At 33.6% G+C, this 14,358-nt stretch overlaps 1 protein-coding gene across 1 annotated transcript in view; it reads right to left on the minus strand.

Moving 5' to 3' along the window:
• Positions 1-14,358, minus strand: part of HTR2C (5-hydroxytryptamine receptor 2C) — a 189,280-nt gene that overhangs the window by 53,950 nt on the left and 120,972 nt on the right. The window contains 1 exon segment of the mRNA XM_033201443.1: positions 12,354-12,554. Within this exon segment, the coding sequence (XP_033057334.1) occupies positions 12,354-12,554 (201 nt within the window).

The following is a 14,358-nucleotide window of genomic DNA, read 5'->3' on the forward strand; positions in this document are numbered from 1 at the left end:
GTAAGAGATGATGAATATATTCATTTGCTTCACTATAGTAACCTTTTTACTATCTCTATGTATCTCATAACATACTGTTGTATACCTTAATATATATTTTTAAAATATACGTACTGCATTTTAGAAAATGCAAGCTAGTGAATAGTGACAGAAAGCAGATCAGTGATTGCTCAGGGACAGTGAAGTATGATTGAGGGAGGGAAGTATTACAAGTGGGCATAAGGAAACTTGATGGGGATGGCTATCTTTATGATCTTGAGTGTAATGATGTTTTCATGGGTTTATACATATTTTAATATTTGTCAAATTATACATTTTAAAAAGTGCAGGTTATCTTACATCAAATATACCTAAATGAATCTTTTTAAAAAGGGAAGAATAATAAAGAAACAAAGAAGAAACTAATAAAACTCGATAGATGTAAACTAAAGTATATTGTTTAATGGTTTAAAAACTTCAACTAAAAATGAAATACTTTCAGATTTTATTAAGAAATAACTATATGCTCTTTATAAGTGAATTACTTAAAAATATAAAAAGACGGAGACTGTTTAAAAAATAGAAAATGTTATGCTATGGAAACACTAACTGAAAGAAAGCTAATATATCAGACAGAGTAGATCTTAGGGCAAAAAGTATTAGTAGAGATAAAGAGGGATATTTCATAACTATGGAAGTGTCCATCCTATAGAAAGATATAATCTTATTTATTAAAGAAACCAAGTAACATGATCTAAAATTTATAGAACAAATGTTAAAAAAACTAAAAGGAGAGATGGACAAATCCATGATGATTGTCAGAGATTTTAATACAACTCTTGCAGTAACTAGAAAATACACATAGAAAAGTTACAAAACACACATTCTGTTACTACATCTATCGACATCAGAATATATGGTTTTTGAGGTAGACATAGAACATTTATCATGGTAAACCATATGCTGGGACAAAAGGCAATGACAATAAAAGTCAAATGATGAAACCATAAAGTGTATATACTCTGGCCACTGTGGCATTAATTACAACTCAATAAGAAAGATACCTTGAAAATTTCCTGAAGTCTGAAAATTAAACTACAGGTTTCCAAATAATCTATGGATTAAAAAAGGGAATTAGTAAATATTTTGAGCTGAAATTCAAATACATGTCAGCAGGTATGAGATACAGCTAAAGTAGAATTTAGAGAAAAATTTATAGATTTAAATATGCATATTAGAAATCAAGTAAGGTCTAGAGTCACTGATTTAACTTTCTTCCTCAAGAAGCTAAAAAAGAGAAAATGAAACCCAAAGTAAGTAGAAAGAAGGAGGTAAAATTAGATGTCAATGACATGGAAAATGGACAAACAATGGAGAAAGTTGATGACTCCAAAAGATAATTCTTGGAGAAGTTGAAAAAAAAATTATAAACTCTTAGTAAACTAAACACAAAAAGAGAGGAAACAGAGATAACCATTCTCAGGGTGAAAGAGGAAGTCACTACACATTATGTAGACGTTAAAACCTTAGAAGAAATTCTTTGACAATACAATTTACCAAAACTAACACACACAAAAGAAAATATTAATATTGCCATTTATATTGAAGCAATTGAATCTGTAATTAAGAACCTTTACACATATGTGCACATGCATGCACACACACACACACATAGACACATACAACCCTTCAGGCTCATTTGCTACAGTATCAAATGACTACATTCATTAATTCTTCCAAAATTTTAAAATAAAAAGATGCAAACTTTACACAAACATATAAGTAGGTCAAAAGGGACTGCTTCAAACTCACTTTACGAGGCTTGCATACCCTGGTACCAAAACTAGACAAGGCCACCACTAAAGAAAGTAAAATGACAAGGCAAAATCTCTCATCAGAATGGATTAAAACATTCTAACTAAAATATAAAAAATGATCAAATGATATAGAAAAAAAAGCCCGTTACAAAGTGGGATTTATTTCAAGAATGCAAGATATAACAGAAAAGGTGCAACAGATAGTCCTTCAGATATCTGGAATGTTCTGTATTTTTTCTGGGTAGTCATTACAGAGGTGTAGACATTTGCAAAAATTTATCAAGCTGTACGCATAAGGTTTTTGAACTTTATTGTTAAATGATTTTCAACGTGTAAGGTTCAGATACCCTAAATTCTATTCACAGATAGTTAAGGTTAGAACTACTGAACTAAGGTGAAAATGATATTTAGAATGCTGTTAAAAGATGAGACACAAAAGATATCCTGAGGTCCTGGGTTGATTTTGTGAACTATGGCTACTAATGAGTCATGAAAGTGGACAAAATTCCTTTAGGCAGAACTTTATTGGGTGTCTAAATCACTAAATCACGAATATGGTAGAGAATTGTGTGCAGCAACCCCAAGTGGGCCTGGTTAAGGGGAAGGGTGAGCCAACATGCAAAACAAGATGATTAGGAAAGTCAATAAGGCATCAAAGAAGAAACAGAGAAAACAAAGTTTGAAGGAATTCTCTGAGTAATTAGGCATGGAGATTTGGAGAAGAATTTTTAGTTCCTGTTGCCCCGGGTGTAAGCCAAAACACTTAAAGAAGTGAAGATGTGCTTTGCATATGTTGAGAAGCATCTCTTTCAGAGAGAGAATAGAAGGAATGTGGATGCATAAATGAGTAACAATAGAGGCCTAAACTGAGAAAGCAACTAAGGGAATGAGAGACTAGAATGTAGGAGAAATGCTGAGGACAGGTTGTGTTCATCGGCTATGTAGGAGAAAGAGAAGGCATCTAAAATGATTCTCAGGTTCCTCCTTAGATAAATTGGAAATGCTGTTGCTGGTCGCTAGAGAAACAAACATGCAGGAGGAGGAAAAATATGGAGATGGGGGAAAAGTGATGAGTACAATCTTTGATGACGGCACTTGAGATGTGTCCAACATTCATCTCTATGTCCCTACACAGCTCAAGCTATAGATCTGGATATAATCTGATAAAAATAAACAGAAGTAATTTTTCAAGAGTCATTGGTAGATAGATTTTAATTATTTCTGAGGATGATGCAAGCAGGAAAAAAGTGTGTAAGCAATTGGAAGGAACAGAAACCTGGGGAAGAATGGGGACAAAGCAGAAAATTAAGAAAATGAATTGGAGCAGACAGAGAGATAGGAGAAAAGGAAACCAAATGAAAATTGTGTCATACCTAGCAAAGAATCAGAGAGTTATGAAGAAAATATCATTGACTATATCAAATGCCACAAAGGGAGCTAGCATTGGAAACCTAGTTTTAAAGTGTGTTCCATGAACATGTATGTATCTCTGAAACCTTTTCAACAGTTTCATGAAGTCAAAAGTATTTTGAAATTACTTTCATAGAAATAGTAATATGTTATTTGCTATTTTCATTGTGTTTACAAGTTTACTGATAAAGCCACTGTAATGGTGGGTGAAACTGCAGGTGCCTTGGCATGAATCAAGCAAGTGACACCAAACTGCACAAGAAGTTATTGTATTCTTTATCACTGTGTACTTTTGGGGAAAGAAGCCAGTTTTACTTAAGAATATACTTTATGAAGTAGTAAAAAAATTAATTTTATTAAATTTCAAAGTGTGGGGACACATCTTCTTAAGAACCTATGTAAGAAAATGAGAAGTATAGGAAGAGCACATCTTCTGCATACTGATGTAAGATGGTTGCTTTGAGAAAAAGTACCTATGCAATTGTTAGAGTTGCAAGATTAACCAGCCAGGTATTTTTTCATAGACTAACATCTTTACTTGAATAAATGACTGCCAGATACACTAAAGTTATTCAGACTTGAGTATTTGGCAGCTACTTTCTCAATAACGGATGACTTGAGCCTGTCAAGTTAAGCAAAAAATAGATGCTATTTGCTGCCAATGATAAAATCTGAGGTGTCAAGTGAATAATATAATTTTTGGAAAATGTCTATTCATCCCTGGGAGCTTGAACTTTCCCAATATCTTAAGATTTTTCCATTAAGATTGATGAAAATTATCAATGTATGTGATTTTTGACATTGTGTAGTAAAATATACCAACATTGAGAAAATATGCGTAACTCAGTGAACCAATATTTTCTTAATGATCTATGCCTGATGTCACGATATAAATCATGGGTAAAATATCCATTTGAAGTACTGAAGCAGAGTATTCATTTGAAATATCTATTTCAAGATACATTAGTGGATTTTAATGTAACAGTCAGTGATTTGGTTTCTGATTGCACATTGCCACAGAACTTAAGAAACTACTACTTGCTGAATTTTAGTGCACTGCCAAATAAGAATGACCACAATTATATACCACAGCAAATTGTCGCAATAAATTAGATGAAAAAAACAGAGATGAGAATCTAGCTACCTTCTATGAAGTCAGATGATTAAAGAACCTTGAAAAACTGTAAAACATTTTTCTTTTTTTTTTTTTTTTTTGAGATGGAGTCTCGCTCTGTCGCCCAGGCTGGAGTGTAGTGGCCGGATCTCAGCTCACTGCAAGCTCCGCCTCCCAGGTTTAGGCCATTCTCCTGCCTCAGCCTCCTGAGTAGCTGGGACTACAGGCGCCCGCCACCGCGCCCAGCTAGTTTTTTGTATTTTTTAGTAGAGACGGGGTTTCACCATGTTAGCCAGGATGGTCTCGATCTCCCGACCTCGTGATCCGCCCATCTCGGCCTCCCAAAGTGCCAGGATTAAGGCTTGAGCCACCGCGCCCGGCCTGTAAAACATTTTTCTAATGACCAGTGACATTGAGCATTTTCTTCTTATGCTTGTTAGCCATTTGTGTGCCTTCTTTTGAAAAACATTTGTTCATGTCTGTTCCCCGCTTTTTAATGGGGTTGTCTTTTGTTGTTGTTGAGTTGTTTGAGTTCCTTATAGCCTCTGGATTTTAGTCCCTTGTTGGATGTATAGTTTGCAATATTTTTTCCCATTCTGCAGGTTATCTGTTCACTCTGTGGATTATTTATTTTCTGCACAGAAGCTTTTTAGTTTAAATCCCATTTGTCTATTACTGTTTTTGTTGTTTATGCTATCAAGGTCTTAGTCATGAATTCTTTGCCTAGGCCAATGTCCAGCAGAGATTTTTCCTAGGTTTTCTTCTAGTGTTTTTGTAGTTTCAGATATCACATTTAAGGATTTCATCCATCTGGTGTTAATTTTTGTATATGGTGAGAGGGATGAGAAATTATTTAATGGGTACATCGTACATTACCAAGTGATGGTTACACTAAGAGCCCAGGCTTCACCACTATACTCTATATCCATGTATCAAAACTGCACTGGTACCCCCTAAATTTATGCAAATTTAAAAAAGAAAAACCTGTAAAACAATGTCACTCTTCTTGCTGATTTTGTTTTGGAAAATATAGCCTTTTTTACAGAGCTAATTATTTATGTTAACATGTAATTGGTTTACTACTGTTATTTTAAATAAAAGTAGACAAAAAGAATTTAAAATTTTAATTTTAATTTCAAAGACATTAAATGCTGATGGATATAACTCATATAAAGGCAAACTCTTTGGAATCCTCAATAATGTTTGAGTATACAGAGATCATGAGACCAAAAAGTTTGGGAATTTGTAAATTAAACAATTAAGTAATCACTAGTGAATGCATAGAAGACAGATTGGTTGTGTGGTAAAGCTAAAAAATTGATTCTTATGAGATGTATTATAAATGTTGATAAGGAAGACGTGAGAGTGACACATAGGTTTGGAAGACAAAGTGGCCACTGAGGGAAAAGAGAGACCCTCTCACATTGTTTTATATTGTTTTATACTCAGTGCCTGTTTTAAGGAAAAAGCCAAGGAAGTGAAACCAAAGACAGGCAGCCTGGCACCAGGCCCGAAACCAGGCCTGGGCCTGCCTGGCCCAAACCTAGTAGTTAAAAATAAACTCATGACTTAGAAACCAATGTTATCCATAGATTCCAGACATTATATATTGTGTGGAAGAACATTGTGAAACTCCCTGCACTGTTCTGTTTCACTCTGACTACCAGTGCATGAAACCCCTGTCATGTATCCCCTAGATTGCTCCATCAATCACGACCCTTTCATGTGAAATCTTTAGTGTTGTAAGCCCTTAAAAGGGATAGAAATTATGCACCTGGAGAGCTCGGATTTTAACATGGTAACTTGCCGATGTTCCCAGCTGAATAAAGCCCTTCCTTCTACAAGTTGGTGTGTGAGAGGTTTTGTCTGCGGCCCATCCCGCTACACCACCACCTAAATTAGTATATAGATTAGAGAAAGCATTTTAAAATTCAGTTTTTCATTTTTTCTTAAATTAAATTATAATTTAAGGAGATCCCTATCAAAATATCCAGCTTTTTAGAGTAGAACAAGGCAAGCTAATGTTAACATTAATATGGAAAATTAAACTTTCTTTTTTTTTTTTTTTTTTTTTTTTGAGACGGAGTCTCGCTCGGTCGCCCAGGCTGGAGCGCAGTGGCCGGATCTCAGCTCACTGCAAGCTCCGCCTCCCGGGTTTACACCATTCTCCTGCCTCCGCCTCCCAAGTAGCTGGGACTACAGGCGCCCGCCTCGTCGCCCGGCTAGTTTTTTGCATTCTTTAGTAGAGACAGGGTTTCACCGTATTAGCCAGGATGGTCTCGATCTCCTGACCTTGTGATCCGCTCGTCTCGGCCTCCCAAAGTGCTGGGATTACAGGCTTGAGCCACCGCGCCCGGCCTAAACTTTCAATAATATCTACACAACCTATAAAAAATGCCTAATGAATAGGGACTAACCATGTCAGATAATAATATTTATGTAATAGCATTTATAATTAAAAATGTGAAATTGGCATTTGATTAGACAGAGTAGTGGAATAGAATGTAAACTTCAGAAACAGGTCCAGGCATATAAGAATATCTAATATATTATAAAGATGGCATCTCAAATCACAGGACAGATGGACTTTTTAAATAAATGGCATGAGACAATGGAAGAATTAGTTTTAAGAGACTGAAATTGAATGTGTATATCACAACATACAATAATAAACTCCAAATGTATCAGAGGTCTAAATGTAAAAAATGAGAAAAATATGTGTGATTTATTGTCTAACCTGAGTTGGGGGAAAGGATTTGTTGCTATTACTCTCAACATAAAAAGGAAATCTGATTGACAAGATGAACTACATGAAAATAAAATAATTTTGTATGGCAAAATACCATAACTATATCAAATAGCAAAGAGAAGATGTTTTCATTTATAACATGTAAAATGGTTAGTGTCTATAATTTATAAAGAGCTATTAAAATTAAGAAATAAAAATGTAAAAAAATCAGAAAAAATGAGCAAAAGGACACTTAAAACTGATTTAGCAATGGCACTTAAGTGGTTTTCATACGTTTAATCATATGAACTTCAGTCAAATAAAATAGATGCAAATTAAAACTACACTGAGGTAACATTTCTCACTTATGGGATTTGCAAAATTTAAAAAGTTTGAAAATAAACTTCATTAGCAAGGCTTTGGGAAAACAGAGGCTTTCTTGCATTGCTGGTGGGAATGCAAAATGGTTCAACCCCTTACTAAATATACCCCTTGATCAATCAACTCCTGATATAAGAATTTATTTAGAATATAAATTCTGAATATATTTGAGCAATAATTTATTTAAAAGAGAAACTTCCAATAATATGAAACACACACATGAATGCACACACTCACACACACACACACAGGACAGACACACATGCACGCACACACACAGGACAGACAGACAGACAGACACACACACACACAATTATTCCTAGTAGAATTATTGTTAACTTCCAAATATTGGAAACAACTTACTTGATTATACACAGAAGATTGGTTAAATAAAGTATATCTACAAAATCTATTACTAGTGAGTGTAAAAAAGTAATAGAATGAATTTAGCTTTTCATTGGAGTATTTAGGCCATTTACATGATAAAGTTGGGTGCATAGCTATCATCTTACGAATTGATAGAGTGATTCCCAGGACATATTACCAAGTAAAAGAACAAAACAAAACAAAGTATTAATTTGTATGTAGCATTTTATATTTTAATTTAAGAATGGAAAAATAACAATGTGTGTATTTGTGTATAATCAATTTTTGCAAAAATAAACTCAAGAAGTATGCCCTAGAAACTAATGAATGGGTTAACCAAGGAATAGAAGAGGAACTGACTCTTCTCTGAGTATATTATTTGCCTAGTTTTGACTGTTGGAGAATCATATTAAGGTTTTACATATTACAAAATAAAGTCAACAAGGTTGGGGAATACACACAAAAACAAAACAAAATCCCTAAATGTGAGCAATTGATATCACAACCACGGGGAAAAAAAATTCAAACTAATCCCAGCATTTTGAAGGCAATGCTTTGACTATAAAAATTCAAACTAATTCCAGCATTTTGAAGACAATGCTTTGACTATATGCTCTTGGTGGAAAACATTCTAAAGATAAAACTGCAATGAAAATTCAAACATAGCATTTCATTTATTAGTAGTGGTATGGGTATAGAAATTTTGAAAGTAATTTGTTGTATTATAGGACATAGAAAATATAAATAATAAATATATCAATGGTTTGGGGACAAACTTACTCACTGTGAGAAAAATGAGGAAAAATAAGGAATTGGAAAGCAGCAAAAGAATCCTGTGTTCATGGATTGGGATTAAAGGTATTGATATATAGGAGCAATGATATTAGCGATGACCTTACTGAGCTTCTACATCTTGCTTTATAAAACAATTGCCCACTAAAAGAGTTTCTTTTAAGAAATGACTAATTTTGGAACTGGAGCATGGGAAGTAAAAGGTGAGTCTGGCAAATGCTCAAAAGCTGATGGGATATATGAAAAGGAGTTCTTGTTAGAAAAATATGAGACAATTTGAGCATCAAAATAATTAAGGGCAATAATGATCATATATATTACACTGAATACAAAAGAATCCAGGAGTCCCCACCAACATGAACTAATAAATAACAAAGACTTGGAGAGAAAACCCTTCCTTACAGTATAATGCCAACAAATAAAGGCAGAAAGAATAATAAAGTGAGAAAAATTATCATTGTATCACCTTAGTAATAAATAGCTTAGGGAAGAATCATCAATGGATTGAAATCCATTAGGCTGAGGTTTATTGGGAAACAATTTCTTAATTTCCAAATATATGAAGGTTTTTCTACTGTTTTCAAGTCATTTCTATTTCTTTTGAATTTCAGTCAAATAATAAACAATTTATTCCAACCCTTTGAAATATATTGAGGAATTACTTATGGTCAGTTTTAATAAATATTTCTTGTGCAATGATGGGAATATGTATTCTTCACTTGTCAGTGAGTTCAGGTTTGTTAATTGTTTTCATACAATTGCTGAGAAGGATGTGCTAAGATCTTATGCCATGACTGTAGACTTGTCTATCTGTCCCTGAAGTTCTGTGCTCTTTTACTTTATAATGTATATACTATGTATATTACATATGTATCTACATATAATTACATACAAATTTATTACATTATGTCTTCCATGTGTATTAAATCTTTCATCATTAAGTAATCTTCCATCACTGGAGTATTTGGTTTTTGTCAAAAAGTCTATTTTGACCAATATTAATATACTATACAGTCTTTCTCTTGGATAGTGTTCAAATGGAGGAATCTTTTTGTTTGTTTTCATCCTTTTACTTTCCTTATGCTTTACATATGCCTCTTGTAACATATAAGTGTCTTTTTTTTTGAAAGCCTATATGACAGTCTTGGAATCCTTAGTAATTAATATAATTAAGGATATGTTTGGTTTTAATTCTGCCATTTAGTATACATTTTATTGTTTTCTATCTTTTATTGGCTCCTTTTGGATTTATTTTCTTATTTCATTTTATCTTTTATTTGCAGGGACAGAGTCTTGCTCTCTCACCAAGGCTGAAGTGTCGTGGCATGATCGTAGCTCACTGCAGCCTCAAGATGCCTGAGTTCAAGTGATCTTCCTGCCTCAACCTTCTGAGTAGCTAGGGCTACAGGCACATGCCACTACACCCAGCTAATTTTTATTATTTTATAATAATCTTCTGTAAATTTGGAAATTTGCCATCTCTAATCTGCCACAGAGTTCTTAGGTTTTCATTTTTTAATTAATTTGTTTTGTGTGTGTGACAGAGTTTCACTCTGTTGCCCAGGCTGGAGTGTGGTGGCATGATCTCAGCTCACTGCAGACTTGACCTCTGGGAGTCAAGTGATCCTCCCACCACAGCCTTCCAAGTAGCTGGGATTACAGGCGTATGCTACCATAGCTGGCTAATTTTTGTATTTTTAGTAGAGATGGGGTTTCCTCATGTTGTCCAGGCTGGTCTTGAACCCCTGGCCTCAAGTGATTCGCCTGCATCGGCCTCCCAAAGTGCTGGGATTACGGGTGTGAGACACTGTACCTGGCCCTTAGTTTTTCATACTATGCTTAAGCTCCATATTTTCTAGGTGTTTCTCAAATCTTAATGTCACTCTTTATAGTTCGCACTTTCTTGCTGAAGTGTTTAAGATCAGCATGTAATTTCCATGTGCACATTCCAAATAATTATTTAAAGTCTATGTCTGATAATTCAATTATCTGAAGTGTTCATAGATTTATTTCTATTATCTTTTATTGTCCCATACCTGATTCATGTTGTATTGTCTCTTCATATATCTGCATATCATTGTATTTCAGTGACAGCATTTGAAAATTATTGAAAGAAATAAGTTGAAACCTAGGATGATGGGGGTTTTTTTTGTTTATGCCCAAAAATTGGAAATCCAAATAATATGAAATCATCTTAATCCAATTTTAAGGCCCAAGATTTCTCTCGTTTACATAGATGACAAGGGCTGAATTCCTTGTCTATGGTGATTTAATCCTGGTCCATCCTTATTCCTCGTGTCTGGTTCTTTGTGATCCCAGAATTAAATTCAGGTTGATTGGCCCTTGCCAGACTCTGTATTCCTACTTTAGTCCTCCTTTGCTTGTGAGTCGGAAATGATCGTCTCCACCTGTCAGTCATATCGTCAGGTTTATCATGCATCATTGGCAAAAGTGAACTAGAAGTCATAATCATTTTTCTTGGTTTTTATCTTTTTCTGGATCTTAGCCAATAGCCATTTCTACTTCATTAGCTTCTCAGGGTTTTTAGTATTTTATCCATGTGTTTATTTGCCTTTAGCACAAGAGTCATTGCAATTACTCAGTCTTTCATTACCAGAAGCTGATGCAACAATATTCTATTTTGTCTGTGTATTTCCTTTGTAAGCACCATAAAAGCTGGCATCTTTTTAGATGAACTCTTTGGGATGGCTGGGGCAAAATCTGTGAACCCTTGAATTTGTAAATCAATCTGTTATGTAAATTCCTTTTTTTTTCTTTTGGGACAAGCTTCACGACTTTTTATTCAAAAGTGTCTGTGCTATACACAGGCAGAACAATCTACAATAGAACAATCTTAAAACTTAAATGTATTTGATCAATAAACCCAGAGTCAAAATATTTAGATGATATCAGTGAAGATTAAATAGAAGTATTGATCTTGTTGGACACTTTACCTGAATCTTTTACAAAAACATAAATTTGAAGAAAAATTATTTAATGGAACATAAATTAAACTCCAACTGGAAGAAGAAAAAAACAGGAATGTAAAACCCCTAAATTCCAATTGTTTAAATTTCTTGGCTTTAATATTAGCACTGTTAAGGCATTTATGAATACCTCAAATATAAGCCATAAATGATCATTTATTTCCCTTTAAACTGCTACAAATCTTTAAAGAAACAAGTATCTTTTTTTTTCTCTTTGTATACCCATAATTCAAGAAGACAATTACAACTGAGAGAAAATAGTAAATTTTAGGTGTCATAGCAATGGAAATTTAGAAATGTTTACGTCATGAAGATTTAGATTGTATTATTAGTTTTTCTACTGAAAAGGATAGGAATTCAGAATAAAAATACAAAGGTTAATATTCTGGGATACATGTAACTTTTCAATATAAGATTGAAAGTTATATTTTTAAAATTTAGAATTTAATTTAATTAGACTTTATGTCTTTCTCATTTTCAAAGCATTTTAAATATTTCAAATATTTTGTATCTGTGTTGCAGAATTCATTGGCATCCTAATGCATAAAATAATTTAGCAGCATAAACGGAAACTTTATATTTACATATTCATACACATTACATTCCTTTCATTATTGTTAACCTAAATATTAGATAAATAGGTTAAGAATAATTACTAAATAAAAGACCCGATCAATCGCAAATGTTACCAGTCGACGTCTGTACGTTGTTCACAGTACATAATCCGAAAGTATTGAGCATAGCCGCTGCAATTCTTATGGCCAAAAAGTTTTATTTACCTATAGAAATTGCCCAAACAATAGCAATCTTCATGATGGCCTTAGTCCGCGAATTGAAACGGCTATGCTCAATAGGATTACGTATTGCTACATACCGATCCAGCGATATAGCGCAGAGGTGCATGATGGACGCTGTTGAAAATAAAACATCTAAAGAAATCCAGACGGGGCACAAATATCTAGGTAGTGGCCAGACATAATCTGAAAGAGAGCAGAGAGAAGACAAGAACATGTCATCCAAATTGTACTGACTATAGTCTTAAATTTTAGTCTGCTTATATTTTCCACTCATAATCTAAACCTTTTAAAGAAAGTGAAATTTAGGAAGCATTATTTTCCGTAGTGATGATGATGATCATCATGATAATGATACTGTCATGTGACATACATTTTAATGAGGTAAAATTTAAACAACATAAAATTAATCTCTTTATAGTGTACAATCCAATGGCATCTAGTACATTCACAATATTGTGCAACTAGCACCTGTCTCTACTTCAGAAACATTTCATCACTCCGAAAGGAAATCGCATACCGTTAAGCAGTTACTCCCCATTCTCCAGTCAACCAGCCCCTGGTAATCTCTAATTTGCTTTCTTTCTTTACGGATTTAACTAATTTGGATATTTAATATAAATAGAATCATACAATTTGTGACTTTTTGTATCTGGCTTCTTTCACCTAGCTAATGTTTTTGAGGTTTACCTATTTCGTAGCATGTATCAATACTTAATTCTTCCTTGTGGCTGATGCTGTTATCAATTGAGGTTTTTTTTGGAAGCTGTTGTAAATAGAATTGTTTTCTTAAATTCTTTCATGGATTATTAATCGCTGTGTATAGAACTACAAATGTCCTGCAACTCTGCTGAATTCATTTATTAGATCTATGTTTTGTGTTGACTCTTTGGGATTTTCCATATATAAGATAATGTCTTCTGCAAATAGAAATAGTTTTATTTATTCTTTTCCAATTTTCCTCTCCCTTTTATTTCCTTTCTTTGCCGAATTTCTCTACATAGAATTTTCAGTACCATGATAAATAGAAGTAATGAAGGTGGGCATTCTGCCTTTTTTCCCTGATCTTAGAGGAAAATTAGTCTTTCACTATTGACTGGGTTTTGTTTTCATTTTTGTTTTTTATAAATGCTTATCAAGGAAATTTTCTTTTATTCCTAGTTTGTTGAAAATTTTTTTATCATAAAAAAGTGATGGAGTTTTGCAAACGTTTTTTCTGCATCAATTGACATAATCATGTGGTTTGCATACCTTCATTCTATTAATGTGATACATTACATTGATTAGTTTCTGTATGTTGAATCCCTCTTGAATCCCTGCAATAAATTCCATTTAGTAATGGGTATATAATATGGTGCTGAATTTAGTTTGCTAGTATTTTCTTAAGACTTTTGCATTTATGTTAATAAACAATACTAATCTACAGTTTTCTTGTAACATCTTTAGTTGGCTTTGATATTAAGATAGTGCTGGTCTAATAGAATGTATTACAAAATGTTTCTTCATCTTCTACTTTTTAGAAGACTTTGAGAAGGATTGGTGTTAATTTTTGAAATGTTTGGTGAAATTCGAAAGGAAAATTTCTTGTCGTGAATTTTCATTGTTGAGAGGTATTTGATTACTGATTCAATGCTGTTACTTTTTACATGACTCTTCAGATTCTCTATTTCTTCTTGAGTCACTTTTGGTAGCCTGTGTGTCTTTAGAAATTTTTACATTTCATGCGGGTCATTTAATTTACTGGTGTGTAATTGTTCATTGTATTGTTTTATAATCCTTTTAATTTTTTTTTTTTTGAGATAGGATCTTGCTCTGTTGTCCAGGCTAGTTTGCAGTGGTGCAATAATGGCTCACTGCAGGCTCAAGCAATCCTCCTAACTAAGCCTCCTGAGTAGCTGGGGCCACAAGCATGTGGCACCTTACCTGTCTAATTTTTAATTTTTTTTTTGTAGAGATGGGTTTTCACCATGTTGCCTAGGCTGGTCTTGAA

Source organism: Trachypithecus francoisi, unplaced genomic scaffold, assembly GCF_009764315.1.
Source record: "Trachypithecus francoisi isolate TF-2019V2 unplaced genomic scaffold, Tfra_2.0 Lachesis_group6, whole genome shotgun sequence".
NCBI lineage: Eukaryota > Metazoa > Chordata > Mammalia > Primates > Cercopithecidae > Trachypithecus > Trachypithecus francoisi.